Here is a 27,930-nt window from a genome sequence, read left to right as displayed (position 1 = left end):
CGATCAGACTTCGGGCTCAGTCATGTCGAAGCCAGAGGCCGTAGGAGCTCCAGCTGGGACTCCAAGGTGACCCTCTCCTTATGAACCACCTGCAGCCAAGCAAAAGAAAACATGACCTCTGATCGCTGCAGTCTGAACAAGAGATGCACCTCAGGCGGTAATGACATTATTTGCTTTGTTTTCTGTGGTGACGACGGTCAAGAACAAGGTTGAAATCTGGCCAACGGCCCCAAAAGATCACAGTGTTAATTACTACAAAATATGAAAGTGCTGGAAAAAAATGAACAGCTTGCAAAGATTTGAGATACAAGATGACTTTTACAAATTGTAGAACGAAGCAGGAAATCTTAACTAAAATCAGGATTATTAATGTGCTCCCTGCGGGCAAACGGTAGAATGGTAGCTTCTGGCTTTCGATGCAGTTGATTGCAGTTTTAAACTGAGAAAAATGTGTTTTTCACCCTGAAAGCTTCATGTGGATATGAAGAAAAATATAATGGTGCAAAATTCCAGTGCACATCATATTTTGAGGGCCTGTGAATTAGAAATTATTCATGGTATGAGGTAAAATTTTGCAAGCCTTTATTAAATAGAAGAGAAAAAAAAAACTGAGGGCATGAATGGGAAATACAGGATCTTTGACTGAACCCCAGTTCACATTAAGAAACATCAGAGCAGTATTAAAGCAAACATTTTGTGTTAATATCCCAAAAACAGAAACATACAATAACAACCATTCTTTGAACCCAAAGATTTCAAATAATGATTAAAAGTTACACTTTGAAACACAAAACACTGCAGACAGACCGATTACTGACTTTTCCGTTCATCACGGGCACGGTGGAAAATAAAGGCTGTCGCGGCAGCCTGCTTTTATTACTGGATTATTGTGTCAAACTGCGCCCGCTAACAGCTTGTGTCAGACCTCTGTGCAGATTCTCCGGTGTGTTACTCCTGTGAAAACTTTGGGCAGCTTAGTGTTTAAAATAAATCACTGATTATGGAATTATTTTCTTTGATGTATGCGTTTTTCCTGCGTGGCGCCCAATCACATGCCTTCTCCCAGACCTTGTGAACCCCTGCACAAAATATGGAACTGATTATGTGAGTGGAGAGTATGTACAGCATTAATATTTGGAATCTGACCTTGTCACTCCCAACATTAAAGCACAAAGCTCTACACAGCATGGAGGGGGAGAGACGATAATAACTTGCCCCCAGGGAGAGGGTATACTGCAATAAGAGTATAGCAGGAGAGTTAAGTTAACTGCCTGTTTGCTATGTTGTGTGTGTAACACGATTAATCCCCTCAAGTGGCCTCTAATATTCATTACACCCCCAATATGAAGGTGTTGGACAGAACGATGGAAACTCCCTGACTAATCTTAAGACTAAGGGTGTAGCTAAGGAAATATTACAGTTTGCCACCTCAAGTGGAAGAGACTGAGTGAATGTGGAATATTTACAGCATTAATATCTGGAATTTAGGCCCTGACCTTGTCGCTCCCTAAAAGAGAGCACAAAGTTCTGCACAGCAGGAGAAAGAGGAGTGAACACAATAAGTGCCCCCAGGGAGAGCGTACACTGCCATGTGAGTATAGCAGTAGACTCAAGACTCAACAATGTAAAAAGATTAATCCCCCGAAGTGGCCCCTAATGTTCATTACACCCCCAAAAATGTGAACTGAGCATAATAGGATTCTCCCACTCTCAGTGCTGTACTAGCTGTAGGCCCGAAAGCTTAAGATTTACCCTGAAGGTGGCAACAGAGGAAAGGTCACGAGGTCAGTTCTGATGTGAACGTGGAAAATAAACAGAGTTAATATTAGACACTTACTTTTTGGTGTCTCCCCACTCTGCACTAGAATAAAGGTCATAAGGTCACTGATATATCGAGTTGAATGCATTGCACTTATTAGACTGCTAGTGCATGAAAAGCTAATATTTTGGCTTGAGGTTGGTGCTCAAATGGAAAAGATTTCTGTATATGCAGAGCATGAGACCTACATTTAAACTGGAAATTCAGACTAATAGCATTGCTGGTGGATCATGTCTATCCAGGCTAAACTTGAATAGGCCTGCACCTGCCAACGTATCTTCACTGAACATCAACATTCTTAACCGTATCAGATGAAAACTTCATCGGAATTAACAGATTTGTTGGAATATTTATGCACTTCCTTCTCTGGGATAAATCAAAACCCCGGTTGGATTTTGTGTTGCATGCAAGTGCTGCTCAGTTGGACAAATTTCCAGAGTTAAGAAGCTGTTCCTCTAACTTTATTATGCTCACGTGCCTATTATCGTTTTGTTTTATGTCATTTAAAAACGAAAATGACTCATGTTTTTTATGTATATGTCCCACTATAGTATAAATTACAGTCTTGAAAAAGAACGTTTTCACATGACTCTCTGCATTTCTGTGAAAAACTAAATGCATGCCATGATTAGGCAGCTTGTAAAAACACCTTTATCAGGAATAACTTGACGTAATCTCTGTATGACTTTATCAGTGTCTTACATCACTGTGGAAGAATTTTGGCAAACTCATCTTTACAGCTTTGCTTCATTTCATTCAGGTTTGCAGGCACTTGTTTATGCACGACGTTTCAGGCAGGTTGAGGTCTGGGCCATTGCAACTGCATGATTCTTCTCTTTTTCAGCCATTCTGTTGCAGTTTTGCTGCAGTGCATGTGCTCAATGTTCTTTTACATGATCCAGTTTTAGCCAAACTTTAGCTGTGGGGGACACAGCCATTTATTTCTAGAATATTTTGGTATACAGAGGAATTCATGGTTGTCTCAATGACTGCAAAGTGCTCAGGTCCTGCGGCTGCAAAACAAACCCAAATCAGCACGCATCCCCCACCATGCTCGACAGGTGGTATGAGGTGTTTATGCTGATGTGCTGTCTTTGCTTTTCTCTAAACGTAGTGCTGTGTGTTATGGTCTGACATGTCCATTCTGTCCGTCTAAAGGACGTTGTTCATGAAGTTTTGTGGTTTGCTCAGATGCACCTTTGCAAACCTAAGCTGTGCTGCCATGTTTTGCAGTTTCTCTGAGAATTGCTTAGTCTGAGCTTGTGGTGAATTTACTCAGATGTCGACTGCGGCATTGTGGTAAAACACCCAAATTCTCCAGACCATCAAATTGTTAAAATGTCTGCGTTTACAGAGCTGTTCACACTTGATTAGTGATGATTATTTAATCAAGAGTATCTGATTAGCAGCACCTGGCTACTACTTACCCTCATGGAAAGATGTACTCAGTATTTCACAGGACTGCACAGAGTCCTGTAAAAATATATTTTATGTCCATATATATGCCTGGTGGTCATGGTTTCCAGTCATTTTTATACATAAGGACTTCAGTCATCTCTATCAACTGATAATGGTCTAATGGTTCTCACCTAATATTACAAAGTAAATGTAGGAAGATTTTCAATTAAAAGTTTCCTATGATATTTTATTTTCATCAGCCATGTTTCTCAGCAAGACTCATAACCAAATTTGCTGACTTTTCAAAAAAGTGTTTTTAATCAGTGATTCTGACAACATATTAATCCACCCTTCATTTATGGATATTTTTCTTTAAACTTTCTTGAACTGTCTTTGTAAAAAGTCAAGTCTTCCTTTCCATCCAGCCTTCCTTCTGTCCCCACACATGCACACACCCTGTTGTAGTTGGATGCCTGACCGGCCCAGGCTATATTTTGAAGAAGACAGTTGTGAATGCCAGTGGCTGTTTGGTATTTCAATAAGGCTCAGGTCTATATAAAGACACATATGCCTTTCTCTGCAGAATTCCACAGATACTTTGAGGACGTGGGAGAATTAGAACGAATAAATATCATTCCAGATGACCTTTCACAAAGGGAAAGGAAACATAAATCCTTGAAATCTGAGAACAAAATAGCCTCTTTGCATGATATTTTAAGATGTTACAAAGTAGGTCCTTTGTTGGTAGCATTCTTCTCCTTTATATTCCTTTTCCTCTGTTGTATTAAAGCTATAAAAGCCCTGCATGGTAGCGTGAAGGTTCCGCTCCTGGATCATTTATGAGGAGAATGACAGGCATGCAGCATGTGCTCCAAATGTGAGTGAGAGTGTGTTCCACGGGCAGATCACCAATGCAAACAGCCAAGTCTTTGCCATTAGTTCAGCTATGACTGATGGGCAAAGGAGGGCAGACAGTTGAGCTTGAGGCTTTTCACAGAGTTGGATCGGTAGGAGCGTTTTGCTGTCAGCAGCAAAAGAGCAGAACTCAACTTCTGACACACGTTTGAGGGGATTTTGAAACCGAGTTAACTTGAACACTACCACGCTCTTGTGGTTGCAGCTGAAATGCAATGTTTAGTACTTCTGTTGTTTAATTGAACTGTCAGAGTTAAAGGTACACTGTAGTTCTGTGTGTCAAGCGGGCACCCTTTATATGTGTTTTCTAAGCACTGCAGGGCTGGTTTTCCCATTTCCCAGAGTCTTGAAGGAGGTGGAGGGCAGGGAATGTGAGAAAGTTGTAAATGGGCACACACCGCTACAGCAAAACCCAAGTGGTATATACAAAGTGTCATGAGCTCAAAAAATACCACATGAACTAACCTTAAGTTGCTGCTGGAGTTCGCTATTAAGGCGTGTCAGCACAGCATTGGTTTCCCTGTTCTTACGGATAGCCTGCTGGATCTCCCTCTTCTGTCTGGGCAGCAGTCTGAAAGAATTTCATACAGTTTTTATTTGCTATTAAATAGAATTTTAAGGTGAATAAAACAGCATGGCATGGCTATAACAATCTCCAGTTCTTCCAGCTTATCAGAGGTTTGAACTTTGCACGTCAGAAGAATAAGACCAGTTGCAGGGGTCGCTGCAACTAGGAGGCCTCCGCTGTTATTGATGATCACCGTGTATCGCACTGACAGTTTCAATGAGCAGTCTGGTCAATAAGGAGACAGAAGCACACATGGTAGAGTCATTATAGTGAGTTAGAGTGTGCCTTAATGTCTGGTGAATTCCCCTCTTTGGGTGGGTTTTGTGGGTTTTACGATCACTTAAGAGCATGTAGGTACTTTTAAGAAGCTCTTTGACCTGCATTAACTCATTTTTCTGGCCACTTGAGGTAGAGCAACAAGCTGTAAACATTGGTATATTTTACTCATAAAGTTTACAAGAACTTTGCATGCAGTGACCTTTAAAGCTTGAAACAAAAACTGCATTTTCTCCAATTTGAGGCTCCAAAAGTTAGTCACCTGACAGTCAAGTTGTGTGTTACAATGCTCAGAAATGAACATGTTTAGAGTCTGACAGAAAAAGGGTTTTTTGTTTCTATTGTTTTTATAATTTACCTGTTTTGCTTCTGGTAGGACTTAAAGTTATTAGCTGCTGCTTTGACACCTTTCAGACCTTTGCTAGGCCTCACTTGATCTAATTTGAGCCACTGAGCTGGATCTCTCCACTATGTGTTTGTTGTGCGAGTGTCTTCTGAAGGTTTTTTTTAATGGTTTAACGAATAAAGGTTAAAACCTGTTGGTCATTAAATGCAAAGCTGGTTTACGGCATTTCCATGTTGGCTTCACATTTTAAGACCTAGAAGCATCAACGGTCACTGCTGGCTTAAAATAAATGATTAAGTTGAGGCTTCAAAATACAGAATCCAAAATTAATGAGTGACAGTGGCCAAGTCCATCTTTGACATGCAGGCTGTAGGCTAACACATTTAAGAAAACCTCACAGTATTCTGTCAGTTTATCACTGCAACCAGCGATTTATGTAGTTATTCTCTTATATAAAGCAATGACTACACCAAATTTAACACAGGTTAGTGTTCCTGGCTACATTTTAACCACTGCTAAAAGTGGTGGCTATTTTTAGCCAAAGTGATCAGTGTCACAAGTTAAATGTTTGACTAACTTTTGAGGAGTTTTAGCAGGAGGAGGAAATGGCACCGCTGGCGGAGGTACAGTCTCCAGGTTTTGGCTCTCTGGGAGATATTTCCTGCGAACTGGCTTCTGTGGAGGTTGATTGTGAGAGGCGGCAGTCATGTCCTGAAACCATAACAGATGAAAAGATAGAATTATTGTAAGAAAGACACTGACTGTTACACAAGAGGAGTGGCTCAGTGAGCAGTCCTGACCTGTTGTGAAGGATTCGTCATGTCCTCAGTGCTGAGCCCAAATCTGGAGTGTGGCCCCTGATCTTCAGGTTTCACACTGCTCTCCTCCTAAAGGCAATAAACCAAAAAACTTGGCTTGGACGTTTGTCATGTAAGATAGATGATAAAAGATCTATTCCTCCACGGAGAAAAGAGTGTTGATGCCATGATGAGGTGAATTAAATTGAGAGAGGAGCTATAAAGAGGCAGAAAGAAATGTGCTGGCCCTGACCGTGTATAAATCAGCACCTTCCCTGCAGGGACTGCGATGTAGGGCTCTCCAGACACGGCCTGCTCAGGGGCAGCCATGATGGATTACTTTGCTTTTATTGCATCACCTTGCTGCCTTATTCCTTTGTTTTAAGATGTTTAATGTGTCACCACATGGTTTTTAGGGCGAAAGTGTGAGGACAGGCCCTAGTTTTGTGAAAGTTGAAGGCATTTCTTACAGCCTTTCCCATCTGTTAATGTTGGATTTAGTGAATTTGATCCGCTAATTTGTCCGGGCTGCAGTCTTCACTGTGGCGGCAGTGGGCTTTCGTGATGCTTAAAGCAGGCTCCTGTTGTAAATTGTACCCAAGAAACCTAAAAATGCATTTTGCTCAGAAACACCAACTGACTTTCAAATAAATGGCCCTGAGATTCACTGCTCCATTGGACGCGAAACACAGCCACAGCATGGAAACATACAGACGCTGTAGTAGTTGCTACAGCGGCAAAAAAACCACAGCAGAACCATAAGCAGAGTGTGTGGTCAAATCAGCTGCAAAAGCTGGTATTAAAGAAGTGCCATCACTGTCAGTTTCTAGAGCGTGCATTTTTAAAACTTTCCTCATTCAACTGGAATATTTAAGAGCAATGAGACAAAGGAAGCTTATTCAAACAAGAGGAAACAAAACACAAACTGGACACAACAAATGAATCAAAAACAGACAACTTTAACCTTGTCCAACTTTCTGTCTGAATGTATCAATGCATGCAATGGATCAACTGGACTCTCTCCACTCCTGGAAGAGACCAGTGGACCTTGGTAAGCACCAGGGGCGTAATTTCCAGGGGGTTAGGGGGGTTATGACCCCCTTAATAATCAGACCCAACCAATATACCACCCCACCCCCCAATGTTCAGCACAAAGTTGCACTGATGGTAAGCACGGATAATAACTGAGCTAACAGATACGTTAATATGTTCTACTGTGGCAATAACATAGACTGTACCTAAAAGATGGACATGGTTACAGTGATGCCACCCACTGGTTTGTTAACTACAAATCTCTCACTCGCAAACTTTGTGGCTCAGTCACAAAGCAGGCCCACCCTAAAAATAAACCCCGATTTGGTCTCTCATTTGCTCTGACCACAAATTTCACGTTGCGTTAAATACAACTTAAATCTAACAATTGAGACGTAAAACGTGACATCAAAGCTTTTACTGACCTCACAGATCAAGTTTACCATTAGGGTCATTTCTCCCAGGCTTTCAGAAAATAACTAAATAACAATATCAGTACTTCAACAAGCTTCATTCCTCCCTCTAGTTTTCTCTTAAATGCAGTGCATGATGCTTCAATAGTGACCACCTGTTTTTCACCACATGTAGGGCTACTTTGACTTCAGCGCATCAGGTATAGTAATACTCACTACAGAATATAGCCTGTAATACAGTAAGTAATGAGTGATTTCAGACATAGCCATGTACTTAAACTGCTCCCATGAGTTCCCCACAAAAGCAGGTGTCAAAATATTCACACTTAACTCAAGATTGACATGTTTTATGTAAAAGGAAGTTATTTTTAAGGACGCTTATACTTCACTGATTTACAATGCCTCTCTGAGGAGCTTGGGCTGGTGTGGATTTCTATTTGCCTTACTAAGTGAGAAATGTACATCTTATAGCTACCTTTGGGATGATCTAGTGCAGCTGGTTTTAATTAAGTAAAACACCATGTGGGGAGACAGAGAGATGGCCGTGCTCTATCGTGATGGGGAGGAGAAGAAAGAGTAATGGATCCAAGGTCAGAGTGAGAGTAATGAAAGGGCACCTTAAAGATAAGTGATGACAAAGACAGAAGTTAGAACTGAGTGATTTACAGCAGTGGTCTCCAACTGTTTTTGCGCCACGGACTAGTCTATGTCTGACGATTTTCACCGACCGGCCTTTGATGTATTTATCCGCAACACCTTAAAGTAAAACCAGTACCGGTACAAAAAAAAGAAGATTTATTCATAAGACCCAGGAAAACCGAGTTAACAATAAAAACAACTTAAAAAATAACAATAAAAACCATAAATTTTACATTCGAGCCTCAACTCTCACGGCCCTGTACCAAACAACTCACGGGGGTTGGGGACCGCTGATTTACAGCATTCAAAAACTAGAAAAAACCCCACATCCACACCAAAACGTAGGCAGATGCTGGGCCAATAACAAATCTAATCTATGCACATTTTTAGCACGCCACAAAAACTGACACTTCAAGCACATCTTGTCTAATGAAGAGTATGATTTAGAACACACAACACCTGATGCGAGGGGCAGTACTGAAGCAGGAGCTGTTTTGCCTTTTGACCTTAAAACTACATATGATTTTTGTAATGAAAGCCAGAGGTTTGGACGCCATAAAGCCAGAAAAAGCTGCCAAAATCGCTTCACTCCCACAAGAAAAACAAATACTGAACATAGCTGCGCAAATACAATAACCTTTGAGAAAGGAATGGGGATTTTTTTTCCACCTGCAGTTCCAGGAAATGTAATGCAGTAAAATACAGTACTTTTCCATGTGCACACAGCGTTGATTATGGCTGTGGGGTGTGCGGCTCATTTAAACAAACACACACATTGATAAAAGTACCAAATGCACCACAGTAATTAGCGTTTGTGTTACTTATCATACGGCAGCAGTGAAGTTTATAAAGCGATTCATTAGAAAGCAACCACAAAATCAGCTCAGTTTTACAAGCAGCATATGTGCTGAAGGACACGGAGGATTCTGAAGTGAGGATACTTCCTAATATGGTGCTTACCCATGATTTTTAGATTAGGCTTCCTACTGAAGGAAGAGGAAATGTCTAAGTTGTCAGACTATGGAGAAGTACAAAAATGACACAAAGAGAAAAAGGAAGTGCTCTTCCTGAGAGGATGCAGGAGTATTTCAAAATAAAATAAATGATGAGCAGAACCATCAGTTTAATTTATTACAAACCTTTCAGCATTTTCACAGGTCCTTAAAGCCAACTATAATTAAAAACATACTGAAAGGAACGACTCGTGTATTGCGTTCAATTCAGTCTGAATGTAACTCGCTTTAAGAAACTGAGTAGCACCACTGGAAACTCTTTGAGTAGTACCGCCTTCTCAGGAAGGATTTTTAACAAATACACAATTTAGGCTTTAAAAAGCCATCTAATTTGCATGGACTTTCATGTACACTTCTGTCAACCTTTTCATTTATTTGTGTCTCGTAATAGAAACTCATACTTTTCCCAAGCACGTCTTTGATGACACTTTTATATATCTGCGATGGAAAGTTGTGAAGTGGAAAATGCTGACGTTTCTTTTTGTAACTGCAATTTGTGTTGCTGTTTGCTACATTTGCAAATTCCCACTGAAACAAAGGCAGACGTTCAGGTTTAATGCTCACCTCTTCTCTGAAGTGACTGAAGTCAGCAAAGTTTGGCTGCTGCACTTTGCTCTGGACAGTTTTCTCCGAAGCGCCGATAAAATGAGAAACCTGACAGGAAAGAAGATTTCTGTCACTTTTAATCTGAGAAAAAATGATGTTGTTGTATTGCTTTGCTCAGCATGCAGTACTACCGTCAAAATCTTAATCAAACAGGAATTACCTGCGAAGCTGTCGGTCTAGGAGGGAGGGCTGGAGGAGGCAGCAACCATCCACTTTTTACTCCTGGAATCCCAAGTGAAAAGCTTACATTGCAATGATGTCATACCCCTGCTTTGCTCTCGGGATACAGATTTCCCTCCTTAAACTCAAATATACCATGCACATTTATAACCACAAACTGAATGGCTCTCTTGTGAGTCTCTCACCTTTCAGACTGAATACTGAAAACCACGCATCTCCATTTCTGCTTTTGTTCCCCGTAAAAGGAGAACTGGCATAAACGACGCATATTAACTCAGTTGCAAAACGCACTGCTGCTCCCAGCTGTTTGTGCTTCTCACCTTCCGTATTGCAGAGATAATATGATGGGAGGAGCAGGTCATACCTGGAGCGCCCTGCTGGAAGAGCTTATTGAGGTCCAGCGATGAGGCCCTGGAGTGGGTCTTCTGGGGTCGAGGGGGAGGGGTGGGTGGCTCCTCGGCCTTCTTCATAGCGTCTTCGATTGAAGTGCTGGAGTAGGACCTGGAGGTCACACGGATGAGAAAATGTAATAATGGTTAATGAGCAGCTCAAGTTGAATCATTTTAGTTGGAGTGGGTTCATTGTCACCTTGGTCTAGTTTTTGTCTTCATCTGTGGATCCAGATCTTGAGGCGGTTCTGTAAGAAAGATGAATACTAATAAGTGTGCTCATTTTCAATCAATCATCTGTAGGCAGATAATAACCACTAGGGTTACTTTTTATTTTTATCTTTCACCAAAAATATATCTTACATCTAGCCAGGAGAGAGTCGTGCGCTTAGAAAACGCAACCAAATCACAACAAACAAGCATTTTCACCGAAGCAGACAAAAGAGGAAAGATCCCCAACTCAGAGAAAGTACTGAGGTATTTGTGGCACCCCACCAACCCGAGCTCATCTGAAACTTGTAGCACATGATGTACTTTTACACAGGAACAGAGAAATCTCCCCCATGCTAAGGGAAGGGTTAGTTTCACCTGGCCGCTCAGGAAAAGCACTGAGCTGAAGAGTTACTTTGTCTTGAGATGTCGCGAGCATCTTCACATCTGTAGACACAGTAAAAAAGAAAGATCAGAAATGACGATGCAACAAAAAAAGTGTTTTTTTCCCCCCCGTATTTAAAAACTCTGATAAGCAATAAAGACCTTTTGCCTTAACTCTGCTTAGACTAATAATGTCTTCATACACACTCGGCCCCCAAGGGCCCACTCTGAAACACCCATCCATCAAGAGCATATCAGAGCAGCATTTACTCACTACTTAAGAAATTATGGTTCACTGAATAGATTTGCTTTATTTCAGTATCGCATAAACTGAGATCTTTTTTTGGACTAAGAAATAACATATGTTAGCATTCTCTAATTATAAAGCAAACTAATTGCTTTATAATTACCTTGTTTACTAGATTCTTCTTTCAAGTCTTGTTTCGTTGAGGTTAAGCTTGGCTGGAGTCTCTGCATAATGCTCGGATCCTAAAAAAACATGGTGCGAAGAAAATCAGGACGTGCAAAGACTGAAATAGTTTAAAGTGTGCATTTCAGGAAGTAAAAGATGCTCTAAGCTCAACCTGTTGCCTGGTATGCAATGTACTTGAACCTGGTTGTTCTGTCTCGTGTTCAGCTTGCTAGTGCCCCCTACAGGCAACAGGATGAAACTACAAATAAACATTTTAAACAAACCACTGACGATTTGTTTTACCATCTGATTCGGCCTCCGTCCAGGATCCTCAAAGACAATTAAAGGCCCTGTACTCTGTTGAGAAAGCATGGTATAAAGAGCCCAAGTCTGAATAAATTCATAGCCCAAATAATTAATTTTTGCTACTTGTGTCCGTCGTACTTCATGAGTGTCCGGTATGTCCTCTTCGTGCTGCATGAACCCCGGCCGCAGGCTGGGAGGCAGCGTCTCTGGGAGAGGGTAACCATTCTTTCGGGCCACAATCAAGTGGAACGCTGTGCAAAACTCAGAAAACGTGAGAGCCCCATCTCTATCCACATCACTCAGCTCCCTTTAAAAGAAATGACACACAAAGAATATATGCAAAACCTGAGAATGGAGCTGTGAAACAATAATAACATGAAACTATTCTGTTAACACTTTGTATTTAAGTTTCGTGGAAAGCACCTGGTAATCTGTTCAAAATTCTTGGAAAATATAGCTTTCTTTGAAACTGAATCTTTATTTAAAATCAGATAAAGATTAATTTAGTAGCAGGCATGCAGCGCACGGACCACAAAGACTACTTAAACCAGTAATATGTTAGAATCAGTTAAGCAGAAGTATATAAATTACAGTCTCCAGTTTCATAAATTTGTGACATATTACCAAGTTCTTTCCAGGAAACTATTATAATTACAGGGACATTAATCTGAAATTATACACCAGTAAAATGAAGTGTTGCCACAATGTTTACTTGGCCTTTTAAACATGATACTGCATTAGCGGTTAGCAGGCATTCTGTATAGATTTTGTCTTATTCAAAATTTATTACAAGTGAAAGCTAAGCCATGACATACTGTATAATAACATAAACTGTGAAGATATAAGCAAATACTCTTCTGTCAACATTACAGAAAGAGTTTGACGCTGACGCCAACCTCTGCTGGCAGGCAGTTAGCAAAGCTATTGAGTTATTCTGATAGCCTGCTTCTAGCATTATAAGCTAAAGCTAAGCTAACTTGCTGCTACCGTCATATTTTTCTTTCTTAATGTTAATATTCAATTCAATTCAAGGTTCTTTATTTGTCACATGCATAGTTATACAAGTATAACACACAGTGAAATGTAGCCTGACACGCTCCTCGACATGTGCAAAAATGGGGGGGGGTAGAGGAAGAACATTATATATATATATATATATATATATATATATACACACTATGGCACGATACCACTTTTTTATGTCCGATACCGATTCCGATATCATAAATTTGGATATCTGCCGATACCGATATGAATCCGATATAGTGTTTTTTAATCAACAAAACTGTTTTTTTTTAAATATCTTGCTGCATTTTGTATAAGTTCATACTCAAGTTTAAAACAACAACTACACTAAAGCTATTCTGTTATACCTGTATGCAAAAAAAAAAAAATTTCATAGTTCAGCAATACTGATCAATCTAATAAACTTAAACCTACTCAATCCTCCCTATTCTGGTATTTTAAAGAGTACTTAGCGTAAATATTAAGCAACCTAACTAATAGGGTTCCAACTCCCAGCAACAACAAAAATAAATAAATAAAAAATAGGGAACCACCCCTCACGCTCCACCTCATGATGCTTAATCGACGTAATTAACCTTAATTTGATGCAGTGTGAAAAAAAAAATGCACAGAAATCAATTATTTTTCAAGAAATATTAAATAGATTCAACATCTTTCTTCAACAAAATTGCAGACTGCACAGATGGTACCTTCCCAAAGGGAAAAAGTACTATAGCTTACTAGGGTATATATATTAGACTTAATAGTCACTATATACAGTAATTGACTTCTATTCATTTTACATCAAATTAAAACTTTGGGTGTAAGATTCAGATAATTATTTATTAAAAGCGAGACATTTTAAATGAGAATAAGAAAGAAAAGTATGTCTTTGTGCCCCCTTTTCCCTGTTAATGCCCTATCGGCCCCCCTGGCTAAACTTTGCTAGATCCGCCCCTGCACAGTTACCAGCGTCAGCTACGTAGAAAAAGATCCTCGAGTAGAAAGTAATAATAAATAAATTCTAACAACAGCTTATCAAGCTTAAACGTGCTGCTGTTGTTCAGCCGCTGGTTTCCTCTTTCTGGTGCAAAGTGGGCCAAAAGCAAACAAGAGACACGGACTCGCGACAGAAAAGCCGATCAGCTGATCATTAAGCAGTTTCATGATTGAAGTAGCAGCAGGAGAGGCAGTCGCTTGTTAAGCTTAACGCAGGAATGCTTTACAAACATTCAGAGATGGACTTACACACTTGCTTTACTTCTCTCGGGGATAACTTTGTCGGAGATGAAATGCCGGGTTGCTAGCAAAGCTCCAAATGCTATCCAGACCACCGACAGGTCCCGCATGCCACAGCCGCTCTATCACGTGATGCATACTGCTCCGACGTGCTAACGTTCTGAGATGAGTTACGGCGTGTTGCAAGTTTTGTGAGGTGCTTTCGTGATATTCAATGGATCGGATTACATTTTTTATTTTTCTCCGATATCCGATCCAGTAATTTAGGTCAGTATCGGACCGATACCGATACGTAATATCGGATCGGTCCATCTCTAATACACACACACACATTGGGTGAATGTGCAGTAGTAGCAGCAAGCAGATGAATTCTGTACATTAATATGAATAGACATCTGACTATTTTACAGGATAGACAATATAAACATATTTAAAATTAAAGGTAAATTGTTACTGAGTTAACTAACGAAAGCATAACAGTAACACAGAAAAAAAAGGAATCCCCAAATGTCCAACTTTTAAAAACAGGGAGTAATAGCCTCATGTCTTTATGTTCAAGGTTTTCTTACTCAGTCACAGACTAGTTACGTAAATAAGCTAATTTGACATTTATGTTTGCTGATCTCTGTTTCATCCCAGCAGCCAAGATAAGGTAACCTAGCGTGTTGACTAGAAATACTGTAGACTGTATATACTTGTATTCATTTATTATTATTAAATTGACATAAACTACGATACCATGAGTAAATATTTTAGTGCCAATAATAATATAATAATAAAATGCCAATTTAACCACCAACTGCTGTTATATGGCATTTTATGTTAATGTTTATCTGCTTACAGCTTCATTCTTCCCATCTAGCAGTGAGTAGAATTACATGAAAGTAAATAATCATAGTTCCAAGGATATAAGACTAATTTTGAGACTGCCTAAACTCAGCATTACTCAATTTACCGAGCCATTAAGAAGACTACTGTCTTCACCAGTGGGTTATAGTTTGATGTCCATAAGCTGGAGCTTCATTTTTTTATGAATCTAACTGTGCCAAAAAAAAGAAAAACAATAATTTTTTAAAAAAGTTGTAATTTCAAATAAGAGGAAATTAAACCAGTTTTCCAGTTCAAACTAATGTAATCTCATCTTCCCCCTTCATTTCATTAAATAAAGAGTTAAAGAATGTTCCTGAGGCGAAACCTTTTCCCTTTGAGGAGGAGAAGTGTAGCACTGGTCTGCACTTTAAAAACAAAGGCCTCTGTCTGCCTCAGAGGGCATGCTGAGGCTCTTGGCTGAAAAACACCAAACTGACCCCAGAGCAGAACAAGGACACAGACAACACCATTATAAGTCAGCAGCACTTACCAAATGTGGGACAGCTCTGGAATTGGGAGCTTGGATTTTGTGAAGAAATTTTTTGCTACAGCTCCTTGAAATAACAAAGTGCAAAAAACAGTGAAATACTTTTATAGCAAGATGTTGTTTTTTTTTTGTTGTTTTTTTAATCTTTAGATGAATGCATTTGAGGTGCAGGTGGGCTGTCCATACCCAGGATGAGAGCCCCCAGGTCAGGCTGCAGGCTCTTGAATTGATTAGTGTAATACTCCAGCTGTTCCTCTGTGATCCTCCAGGGGTCATCCTCAGTATAATCTGAAACAGCCTGCTGCTCGAGCCTTTCTACTGAGGAAGCCTGAGCACATACAGAAAATCAAAGTGGCATAATACAGACTTAATAAAACATATTTGTAAATCTTTAAAGAGAAAAACATCAGTACCTGAGCCATAGCTGGATGCTCCACAGTGGGTTTGGTCCCGTATTTGCTTGGTGAGGAGTGCTGCTCCAGCTGAACGATCGGCCGCGAGGAATGTTTGCTTTCGTAGGCTGAAGGATAGAAGAGAAAAACACAGCTTTGACGGAGGAGAAACTTGAGACTGACATGCAATGATTTCCTGCTGATTACACTCCTGAAAAATGTGATCTGAGAGAATGAAAGATTTACAGATCAAAAGGAACCGTGAGAAGAAAGAAACCGAAAGTTTCGAGGAATGAACAGGTGTCAGAAACTCAGGAAAACCTCATCGTTTTCATTTCTCAGTCCGAATTATTTGTTAATTACAAATGTACAAGCAAGCTCCAAACATGCTAAATCAGACAGTTTATGGCACGTGAAGAATCTGGAGAACTCTACAACTGCACAGATGGTGGTAGAACTTAACTTAAAAGGGAAAAAAGGGTTTTTAAAATTCTGATTTCCAGCTTTAATAGGAGTGAAAATGATCTCACCGATTTGCGGGTCAACTCCATTTCTCTGCTTGGCGTATGGGTAACTGCGATATGTCAATGGCGAGCGAGGTGGTGAGCTACACGGGGATCGTGGTGGCGACCAAGGTTCCTTTAAATACAGGGACAGTATAAATGAGGGGTGGGTAATCGATTTTCCAAAGAGCCCACATGAGAAACAGATACTGTTGCAGACAGGACAAACAAGTAACCTGAACTTAGTTGTGATCAATATTAATTTTATCTCTCTCAAACCGTGGAGGAAGTATTTGTTATTTCACACAAACAAACCAGCATGTAGCACGTGAACATTTCTCTAGGTGACAGGCATCTTTTTGGGGCAGACGGGCTCCACCTCAACGCCTGGGGACGCCGTTTGCTGTCCGCCAATTTGGCATTTGGCGTACAGCACTCCCGCACATCGCCACTGTCTGCCACTGACTGATGTTCCCCTGGTCCCAGCTCCTATATTTGTTCCACTTTTAACAGTAATACACAAAACTCTGGACTAGGACCTTTCTCTCCCACAGTCAACACAATACCCGTCATAATCACAAACAGAGAGCAACAGAATTATCATAAATCCAGTAACTCCAAAAACATTAATAACCTCCGGCCTCTTCAAAAATATCAACATCCATTCAACTCTATTGTCAATAATCCACCAGTCTCAATCAGTATGGCACTTTTAAATGTACGCTCTCTGTCGAACAAGTCTTTTATTATTAATGATTTAATTTTAGATAATAAACTTGACTGTTTATTTTTAACTGAAACATGGCTGGGTTCGGATGCACCAGTTGTTCTCACTGAGGCCTCCCCACCAAATTTTAATTTCTCTTTTTCTATTAGAAGTGGTAAGAGAGGTGGTGGGACTGCATCTTTAGCCAACAACACACTCACCACCAAACAAATTTTATTTGATCATTTTACCACTTTTGAATTCCATGCTATTGTTTTCAGCAGCCCTCCAGTTTTATCTGTCACAATTTATAGACCACCTAAAGACAGCGCTGCTTTTATCAAGGAATTCTCAGAATTTTTAACAAACATACATTCAAAATATAATATGATAATTTTAACCGGTGATTTTAACCTGCACATAGATAATCCTTCTGATCCTGCAACAAAAGAATTCTTAAACATTCTTCACTGTTTGGATTTTATCCAGCACGTCACGCAGCCGACTCACAACAGAGGACACACTCTGGACCTGGTCATCACCCATGGGCTGTCCACCAGCGTGTCCTCTGTTGTTGACTTGGCTGTCTCTGACCACTACTGTGTGTTTTTTAACATCACCGGTTTTATTCAGCGGAAGACCTCGGTGCGAACTGTGAGGAGGCGCTATCTAACCTCTGAAGTGGCTGCAAATTTTACCAGGGTTTTAGTCAAATGCCCCCCTGTGATTTTACCTGCACCCTGCGATTTGATTTTTAGTTATTTTAACAGCAAACTGAAGAAAAGCCTTGACTCCGTTGCTCCACTCACCACCAAAAAGATTAACGTAAAACATGCATCACCCTGGAGAAACGAAGAAGTCAAAAAACTCAAAAGAAATTGCAGGGCAGCAGAAAGGAGATGGAGGAAAAATAAAAATAATATCAACCATCAAATATTTTCCGAGCAACTTAAAATGTACAATAATACATTAAGGAAGTCAAGAAATTCATACTTCGCCAAAATAATCAGTATTAACAAAAATAATCCCAAGGTCCTCTTTTCCACCATAGATCATTTATTTAACCCTGATTTTAAAAGCTCCAAAAGAACCCCCACAGACTCGCTCTGTGAGCAGTTTGCAGACCACTTCAGGGGAAAGATCAGCGCCATCAGATCTGATATTTTATCTAATCGCGATATGATTGTAAACACATCTGAGGGCTCGATTGTACCTGAGGAGACACTGGACAGCTTTGTCCTGGTTAATGCTGAGAACTTTCAGAAAGTTTTCTCCACAGTGAGACCCACCACATGTCTTTTAGATCCAATTCCTTCTTCACTCTTTAAAACACTTTATGGATTTTTTGAGGCTGAGCTTTTATACATGATGAATTGCTCTCTTCAGTTGGGTGTCTTCCCTGCTGCCTTTAAAACGGCGGTGGTGAGGCCCCTTCTGAAGAAGAGCAATTTGGATTGTAGTGATTTTAATAACTACAGACCTGTATCCAACTTACCATTTTTAAGTAAAGTCTTAGAAAAACTTGTTTTTACTCAGATTACTGATTTTCTCAATGATAGACAGATCCTGGAGATATTCCAGTCTGGATTTAGGGTGAACCACAGCACAGAGACGGCTCTCCTAAAGGTTTTAAATGATCTTAGATGTAACTGGGACGCCCAAAAGCTCTCAGTCCTGGTGCTACTGGATCTAAGCGCAGCCTTTGATACAGTAGACCACGCTATTCTTTTAAACAGACTAAAACACATGGTGGGCCTCTCTGGTGCTGTACACAACTGGTTCACTTCCTATCTCTCTGACAGATCTTTTATGGTGAGTATGGATACATGCTCCTCTAAGATCCATAAAATGACATGTGGTGTGCCTCAAGGGTCGGTTCTAGGCCCTGTACTTTTTAATTTGTATATGTTGCCTCTCGGCAGTGTCATCAGGAGGCATGGAGTGAACTTCCACAGTTACGCTGATGACACGCAGCTGTACATCTCTGTGTCTCCTGATGACACCAGACCAATGGATGCCCTTTTTAACTGTATCTTGGATATAAGATCTTGGATGGCAGAAAACTTTTTACAGCTTAACCAGGACAAGACTGAAGTTTTAATTGTCGGTCCTGAGGCTCAGAGAGAGAAACTCTTGTCTAAATTACAGGCATTTTCACTATGTCCTTCGCTACAAGTGAAAAACCTGGGTGTTATTTTTGACTCTGAGCTTGGTTTTATCCCAGGGAAACTGAGGTAACGACAAGAACCCTGAAAGCCATAAATTTCACACCCGAGCCTCATCTCTTGCGGCCCGGTACCAAACGACTCACGGACCGGTGGACCGGGGTTTGGGAACCGCAGGTCTAGAATAAATGGGGCTATATGCACATTTTGTGAGCTAAACATTTTCATCACTTGTAAATTATGATCAAGACAATAGTTGAAGTTGAAATTGAAGGGTTTTTTTGTATTTTTATTAGTGCTGTCAGCGTTAATCTCTTTAAAATTACGTTAAAGCCATAACTGCATTAACGCCGCAAATCTCTGTTAGCAAGTTAGCGCAGATCGCCCTGTGCACGGGGCTGGACGGTGCTAACGCGTTGACGCCGTGCAGCCCCGGAGATTTGCGACATTAATGCGGTTATGGCTTTAATGTTTAATGTTTAATTATTTAATAGGCCTGGTTTTATTAGGCCTATTAGGCTTTAACGAGATTCATTTTTATAGGTTGTGATTGTAATAAAGCACCTTTCTGGGAGTATTGGGGACATGACAGTATCACAAGGTATTTTATGGAACCCCATATTTTTATTTTACTCATGAAATGAATAGTTAAACTAACCACCAACCATATGCACTTAAAGTTTAGCTATCATCTGCCATTAAGCAGGAACATTATATTATGAAGCCTTAACCAACCAAATAACATGCGCTAGTAATTTTATTTCAATTTGTTCATCTTATCCATCCTATATTTGAAAAATATAAATACAATGTTGGCTTTTGTCTTTAAAAACTAGGGTAATACATAGTTTTGCAATTTCGCTCCATTCACTTCTTCTCAGTTATGATTGTTCTGCAAACACCCGTTGCTGAAATGCAAAAAACACAACAAATCCATGACACTGATGCAAAAGTTTGATCCTGCTGGCATAACTAAGTTATTGCAATTTGTGGTCAGGGAGGTCTCCGGTCATCCAGTTCTAGTAATTCTGATTAAGGACAAACTGGAATGACTGAAAGAGGCTTGTCATTCTTCTCTAATCTCTCATCAACTGCTCCGATGATTAGAGCTGACTGGAATGTATTTGCATACTTCTTGGTCATACTGCATAGCTGCACTAAGCTATAATAACTTTGATGCATGCATACAGGCCAAAAGTAGCAGATGGCAGCGCACACAGGCTTACCTTCTTGTCTGTGCCGGCCTCCAGATGTCTGAAGGTGTTCCTGTCTGTTGGAGTCCAGATAAGAGAACCGGGTGCAGAGCCACACTGTGCGCCCTGAGCGTCTATGCAGGAAGGGACAGTCGAGTATCGCATCTCTGGTTCATTCTTCAGACCAACAAATCTAGGTAGAGGTAGATCTGGAGAGACAGCACAAAAATCATTGATATAAATGATATATTATTTATTTTGACACCAACTCAAATGCTTAAGTGGATATACAGTATAAGTGTTTTTTTAAATTTGTCTCATGATTTAGGCCTAGCACAATGACCTTTGATACAACTAGAATTAGTACGAGGGAATTAATCAGGATGAACTTCTTTACAGGCTTTATTCTGCTGAGGAGAGCTACTACTACATACAAAAATGAATATGAACCGATAAACATATTCCTTCTAATAATCCATGAAGCTATGTGATTTTATGAAGAAAAAAAAAAACACACACACATTAGGGTTTCCTATTTGGGCAGGGTGTAAATGATTGTGTGCTCCTTGTAATAAGGGCAAACCCACTTAGCCCTTTCCATGCGACTCCCCTTTCATCCAGATTAGGCCAAATCCTGCCATGTTAAGATAATCTCCTGATCCCCTTTTCCTCTCATAAGACGCCTCCTCTCTGAGCAGCAGACTTACTGGCGGTTACGCTCTCCAGGCGAATGGGTAGACCAGCCTGGGCAGCTGCGAGCAGCTTCAGAGCCACGTAGAACTGAGATGTACCAAAGTAACCCAGACGCTTTGCTCCACACACCTCGGTCACCTGAAAAAGAAGTCAAAAAAAGACTTTTGCATTGTGAACAACTGAAACCAGCTGAAACATGCTACGACCAATGCCCTGAATTTGTGACACAGTTATCTATGTCCAACAATGTCATACATCTCAGCTTTCATGCTGCCTGCAGTGACAGAAATATAATCTAGCCAGGGCTAGCTTAAGAATGTGGTTATTTTACACCCTGATCAAGATCATGTATAGTAGAAAATTATGGGTAAATAGAATAAAACTAGAAGAAAAGTATGCAAGAGATTAGCACGATGTAATCTGTTTGTCTTTTTCTCTTTTGTTTCAAGGTACAATGCTTCCTGGGAAGCACAGCGGATTAGGATTATAAAATACTGTAATACTGTAATACTGAATCAAGTAATAACACCTTCTACGCTCTGGTTTTAAGATATTATGTCTACACTTAAGGAAACCAAACAGTACCCTATCTATCTACCTAGCTAAAATACGAACCAAACCTCATTTTAGCTTAATTTAGCAAAAAGGCTAGCCTAAATTTGACAAATGCTAGCCTGGCTTTGCTTTCTTAAAAAAAAAAAACAACAACCTTTTGTAGTCCTTTAGTTTTTCACCACACATTTATTAATAAAGGGACAGCTCTATAGCTATGCTAAGCATATTAGCACAGGGTTTAGCTTCTCTTAGCACTAGACTAGAAGTAGCAGACTCTGACTTTTAGCTTCTTTTTTTTTTTTTTTTAAAGTCCTTGTTGATTTTATATCTTTTAGCCAATTATTGATTAATTAAGCGATAATTGTGGTATTACAGTCAATTTTTTTTTTAGCTAAGCAAATAATTAGCTCACAGGTGTCAAACTCCAGGCCTCGAGGGCCAGTGTCCTGCAGGTTTTAGATGTGTCCTTGATCCAACACAGCTGATTTAAATGGCTAAATGACCTCCTCAACACGTCTTGAAGTTCTCCAGAAGCCCGGTAATGAACAAATCATTTGATTCAGGTGTGTTGAAACAGGGTGATATCTAAAACCTGCAGGACACCGGCTCTCGAGGCCTGGAGTTCGAGACCCCCCCATTTGCTTAACTTAAATCTGTGGCAGTGAAGAAAACAATTAGTATGGTAACACCATTTATCACTATCATTTTAAATAGCTTAAAAATGAACGCAATAAACATGACATGTCCATTTAATTCAGAAAAAATCTCTTAAAGCAGTTTTAAAGCAACCCGTTTTGTTATTACTGGGTAAGCTAACCGTTTTGTTTATGCTACTTTTTGGCCATACATCCCTTTATTGTTTGGCTTATTTGTGGGTGAGACATTTCTTCTAAATTGAAAAGTAAACTTTAAATTGTGTTGGTGTTCTTTCCCTGTCAAACTGTCCCAGCAACTCAATAAGGCACCCTTGGTTTTATCACTAGAGCACATTTTCCGCCAAGGCCAATGCCATCTTGCAAATTTTATAGTAGCCTAAGTGCTCTGGATCCTCACCAAAATGTAATGCCCTCTTCTTCTGGCCATTCTCCACATCTCCACTAAGGCTGGATTCATGAAATCCAGATAGATATTTTATTGTGGCAACAATGGAATTAAAACCAGTAACACAAACATGTTTTCATAAACTGACAAAATTCAAAGCAAGGTCTACTTTTTTATACGTCACCAAAAAAAAAAAAAGCCTACATGAGCCCATTTTTAAACATTTAGTGGTATGCACTTCTGAAATACGAAGAACATGGGGCCCTGGTCCTATCTATTGTCTAATGAGGCCAAAGGGCTCACGTTGCCTTATGAGACATTATTTCTGCTTGACCTGCAGTGTATTCATTAAACAGCTTTCACAGGGGCAGGACATTCAAAACAGCTACAGTCTTGTGAGAAGAGGCTGAGCATACAGCTGGAGGTCAGGTCTGCAGCACTGATGTGTGCGCCTGATTTCAGCGGAAAAATGATAGATGGTGAGGTTATTGCAGGAAGAACAGCGAAGGCCTTCAGGAACCAGACTGACAGGTCAGATCTACGGCCTTAGGGGAAAGTTATTTAAGGAAGGTGGAATGATGCCAGAAGCATTTCAGCGCTCACTACGTCAACACTGGTGCAACTTTGTGGATACTACTGAATCTTATGGCTAGCTGAGGATGTAATTTTAGAGAAGAGCCACGTTATTCAACATATTACCCTGTAGTACTAGGGAGAATAATCTGACCAGATCCACTGTCATTGCTGATAAAAAGCATTTGTTAGCAGTCAGGAACTTCTTTTTTTCTCTTTACTTTTACATTTTAATGTAAAAGTATTTGACTGATGTGCAAAATCCAAGATTAATCCATGGGTTCACATCTATTGTGGATACAAAAAGCAGTCTGGGTGGCATTGATGTTTCAACTGTCAGCAGTTACGCCAGATTTAGCTTATTGTTTGTTGTGGTGTTAAGCATCTGCTGTTTCACAGACACAAAGCACAGAAATCAGCATTTGACTCTTAGGAGTAACTTGAGTTCTGGGTTGGAAACAAACAGCAGCCCCCAAAGCTGAAAAATACAACGCCAAAAAGTGAGAATGGTTCTACAATTTCCTACCCACTGCATAGGGATTATTTATAGCTCGCCTGAGTTAGGACATTATTAGGAAAATAGACACTTTAACTGACAGGTGGATGTCGACATGTCCAGCTGTAGCTGGCAGCTCCTGTTCAACTAAGTCACAAACTGGACCTCTCGACTGTGGTCGATTTGCCCCAGTTTTGGTGTGTGAAAGTATTCTAATAATTAGTATATATATGTATATGTTGTTTTTGCAGTGCATGTGTACTGTTTAACTGTATAAAAATCTTTATTTAAGTGTCTAAAGTAATAAATATATTTTTAAATATATTGCCAGTATAGGATTAGGCCCCATTTGAAATTCAAAATTGTATTAATTTTTCATGGTATAGATTCATAAAGGGCTGGGCATGATCAGCAACAACATTATGGTATTATAAACAAAACTCAGTTGGTATTAAGGGGTCTAAAGTATGCCAACAAAGTATACCCCATACTGTTATGCCAACACAAGCGTTAACCGTTGATACAGAGCAGGGTGGATCCATGCTTTCATGTTGTTTACAGAAAATTATGACCCTACAATCCAAGTTTCACAGCGGAAATCAAACCCGCCAGTGATTTTCCAATCTTTTGTTGTCCAATTTCGGTGAGCCTTTTGAATTGTAGCCTCAATTTACCATTCCCTTTTCCACAGCATTCTCTGTAAACTCTAGAGATGGCTTTGTGGGAAAGTCCTCAGCAGTTTTGGGCAAATTTCAGACCAGCCTGGCGGGCATCAACAGCTATGCCACGTTCAAAGTCACGAAAATCACCTTTCTTCCCCATTCTGAGAGATTCAGCAGGTCATGTCTAGATGCCTGAATCCATTGAATTTCTAGCATGTGTTTGGTTGATTAGATATGGCCACAGACAAATAACTCTTTATTTATATTCTTATAGTCCAACCATCATACGGCAGGACCAAGAGGATAGGTCATCAGTCCATTGGAGGGGAAAAACCCTGACAACCAATTAACCACACGCTCTTAATTTAGAATCAGCCATTAATCTTGCAGGAAGTAAGCGCACTTAAACCTACTTACACTTACTTTAGGTTTGATTAAACAGTACGTTATGGTGGAAAGAAAAGGTGGTCAGTGTTTGCACTGTTTAACGAATTAGTCAGCAAATTACGGTGATAACACTGAGCGTTTGCACATCAACTACTTCTTTGCTGTGATACATTATCTACTATATGCACTGCAGATTGTTGGAGGAACCCCCGGACAAACAATGTGATGATGCCATTTGTAAAGTACCACAAACAGTTTTTTCATACTAGACAACTTACGTACTGATATATTAGTCATATGCCTTTTTCCATTAATATTTTTAAACAATCAGCTAGCAGCACCAGCACCATCAAACCAGGATGTGAGCACAGGAACTCTGACCACACCCTCATTCATCTGGACAGGTTTGACAGCACATCTGTCAACACATCGTTTCTGTGCAGGAACCTGAACGTGGCATTTACGCACAAACACATGGCAGGAAAATGAACTACAAATGTACTGCGAATTGTATAGGTTGGGATTTACAGTGGCTGCAGTGGCTGTTACTTTCCCATGATAAAATGTTATGAGGGACATCCGCTTAGATGGCGGTAAAGTTAATCTCAGGCAATAGCAGTGTGACCCCAAGTCTTTATACATCCATTTAATGAGCACAACAGCTGACCTCACTGCAGCAGGCGGAAGCCTCGTGCTTTTTTATTTATCTGCTGTAAACAGATCAGTTAGTAAAAAAAAAAAAAAAGAAACTTCCTGTCTAAATTTACTAAATCGTAAATCAGCAGAACACACCTCTACATACAGCACATGGTGGAAAATGTCCTTTGTTTTAGCAAATATTATAGCATGATTGTAGCACAACCTCAAGAGCCACAACATGACATTTAACTCACGGAGGCAAGAGAGGACATAAGCCAGTCTCTGATACTGTGTGACATGATGACCCAGAAGTCAGCAGGGACTTCAGGAGCGATCGTGCAGGCATCCTGCCGCAGGGCCAAAACACAGCTCAGAAGGCTGCGTGTCAATCACCCCAAAGCGGTGGCGGCGATCCAGGCCTGACAGGAAGGAAGTGCGGCTCAGTGCCAAACTTCCTGACACCCACGCAGAGACACAATAGCCTCCCATCGAAGGGAGCAGACCCCTTGGGACAGAGGGTGGCGTGAACGGAGACAGCGACCCGCTGTGCTCATCTGAGCTGGAAAAATGTGTTTTTATTCCTGTGATGGGTCGGCAAAATGACTCTCACTGGGTTCTTTCATGCTGCAGCCAGCGAGACACAGTTAACACCACCACTGCTATTAAGTTGTCTGTCAAGTTTGTCGGGTATCAGCCCATAAAGCTTAATCAATAACACGCAAAGAAAAACAAGGAGCTCAGTAAAAGTTTTAATTAAATTTGTTTACGTGTTAGTTTTGTCTGCTTTTAATTAGACCCTCATTCTTTCAGAAAGGATTTTGAAAGCATCGGTTAATAAAGTGGTGGGTTTTACAAGTTTTAAGATCCATAACCACAAATGATATGGTATATGCTTTAAATGTTTGACTTTTGAAGTATTGTAAGTTTCAGATATATTGCTGTCTTTGTAAAACTGCTTTAACAGCCATTTATGTGCCATATTAAACCTCAGCAAGTCTGAAGAATCTATATGTTTTATAATCCATCACAGAAACATCAAGTTTATAGGTTATGATTTCTATATCAGATGAACTGCTGAGCTGAAATAACCAAACTGACAATCTATTTATTATTGATTGAGTTAAATTATTTCTCATTTTAAGATGTTTCAACCATTTGTCTGACAAAAGGTTGCTCCAGTTTTACAAAAGTCCCTGTATCCAAATGACTTTGTGATGTTTGCTGTATTAAATCACAGTGATAAGAAACTCACTATGATTTCACTATTTCAGTCTGATGATGGATGAAAAAGTGGTTTTCCTTCTACATTCAGAGTGCATCACTTCTGAGCAGACAGAATACTCGAATATGAATATTATGCATTTATCTATAAAAATCTTATTTGCTGATGGATCAATATTGAGGTTTTTTTTCACAAATACTTGGTGCCGGCCACTCAAAATTTAGTATTGGTCAACCTCTGGAAGTGAATGGTTTAAAATTTCAGAACCACAGTTGTTATTCTTAAAGGGGACAGCACAACAATTTGTAAACATAACTACTGACAAAGGCTATTGTTGGTGCTGATCACATCAAAAAAAATCATTGGTTACAGTAAACAAGCTTATTAGAAATGAGTGCAAAAGGCCTAACCTTAACCTAAACTACAACATCTCCAAGGTGACATCTGAGGACCGACACAGCTACTAATGTAGTGATGAGACCTACAGACACATGCTCAGCTATACCCTCATATATGTAAATAGACTGGCTTCCTGTGTAGAAGAGGAGGGGGAGAAAGAGGGTTTGTGAAACCTCTCTCTCTCTCACACACACACACACACACACACACACACACAAAGAGATCAGAAAGGCATCACAATGAAAATGTGGCTCATTATTATACACAGTAGACCGCAGGCTCTGTGTCTCCTGCATCTGGGGGTTTAGGGAGCAGCAGCCGCAGCCCTCAGCCCCTCACACTTGATAACATGAGCTGACCAAGCAGCCGCAGACACAAGCACCACACTCACTTTATGCAGAGATTCGGGAGGTAGCTGAGACGCCTTGAACAGCTCTGCCACTTTACTGGACGACAGTTTTCCTGAAGTGTCAGCCTGGCACAGACCGTGGAGACCTGAGTAATACCTCTGCTCATGCTCATTCAGGGAGATGAAACTCCCCGCAGACGCCGCACCGGATTCCTGATCCATTCCCGGGGCTGACGCATGGAGGATCCGCCGGAGACGCACTACAAACAAACAGATCAATACATCCTGCTCCGGACTCCGGCTCCTGTTTCAGGTCGGAAAAGAAGGAGGGTTTAGTATCACCTCCTACAGGAGAGTTCCCTGTGAAGACAGCCCGCCTGCTCACCCTCAGGCTCGTCCACTCCTACTGCCTATTGTGAGTGATTGTAGCACTACCGCCGTGCGCCTGCTGGGGGCGACAGAGCCCAGGACAAGCTGAAAGAAGACCCTACGTTCCAATCCATAATTGAATAAAGCTTATTTTATTACAGGACCTTGTACAAATTCTTGTCCTGTATCACAATACAGATGCGGTGTAATATGATACAGCATAATGAAGCCAACAATTAATCTGTTGTGCTCTGAGGGAACATAGGGAAGCACTTTGAATAT

The 27,930-nt window shown here is 40.3% G+C and overlaps 1 protein-coding gene across 3 annotated transcripts; it reads right to left on the bottom strand.

Annotated features, from left to right (window-relative positions):
* Nucleotides 1-20: 20 nt before the first annotated feature.
* Nucleotides 21-27,501, bottom strand: reps2 (RALBP1 associated Eps domain containing 2). Of its 3 annotated transcripts, XM_085347669.1 has the most exons (20): nt 27,322-27,501; nt 20,971-21,094; nt 20,297-20,472; nt 16,570-16,572; nt 16,227-16,335; nt 15,718-15,824; nt 15,491-15,632; nt 15,308-15,371; nt 11,842-12,010; nt 11,689-11,754; nt 11,396-11,474; nt 10,980-11,048; nt 10,591-10,639; nt 10,367-10,503; nt 9,983-10,044; nt 9,781-9,870; nt 6,123-6,209; nt 5,900-6,033; nt 4,598-4,703; nt 21-89 (listed from the first exon to the last, which is right to left on the bottom strand). In XM_085347669.1, the coding sequence occupies exons 1-20, from the start codon at nt 27,499-27,501 to the stop codon at nt 21-23; spliced, it is 2,022 nt and encodes a 673-aa protein (XP_085203795.1). The 3 variants fall into 3 exon arrangements, with proteins under 3 accessions (XP_085203795.1, XP_085203792.1, XP_085203793.1); XM_085347666.1 differs by lacking the exon at nt 16,570-16,572 and having other exon boundaries at nt 11,701-11,754; XM_085347667.1 differs by lacking the exon at nt 16,570-16,572 and having other exon boundaries at nt 10,980-11,058; nt 11,397-11,474; nt 11,701-11,754.
* Nucleotides 27,502-27,930: the final 429 nt, after the last annotated feature.

The sequence above is a fragment of the Diplotaxodon limnothrissa genome, linkage group LG23 (genome assembly GCF_057381915.1).
Source record: "Diplotaxodon limnothrissa isolate DT_005_m linkage group LG23, D_limnothrissa_male_GT1.1, whole genome shotgun sequence".
Taxonomy (NCBI): Eukaryota; Metazoa; Chordata; class Actinopteri; order Cichliformes; family Cichlidae; genus Diplotaxodon; species Diplotaxodon limnothrissa.
This window is presented reverse-complemented; position numbering and strand designations above follow the sequence as displayed.

Coding starts and splice junctions, on each gene's coding strand:
- reps2 (XM_085347669.1), bottom strand. CDS start 27,501: ATGGATCAGGAATCCGGTGCGGCGTCTGCGGGGAGTTTCATCTCCCTG. Junction 11,049..11,395: donor AGAAGAATCTAGTAAACAAG/GTAATTATAAAG, acceptor CTGTGTCTACAG/ATGTGAAGATGCTCGCGACA. Junction 10,504..10,590: donor AAGACAAAAACTAGACCAAG/GTGACAATGAAC, acceptor TGTGACCTCCAG/GTCCTACTCCAGCACTTCAA.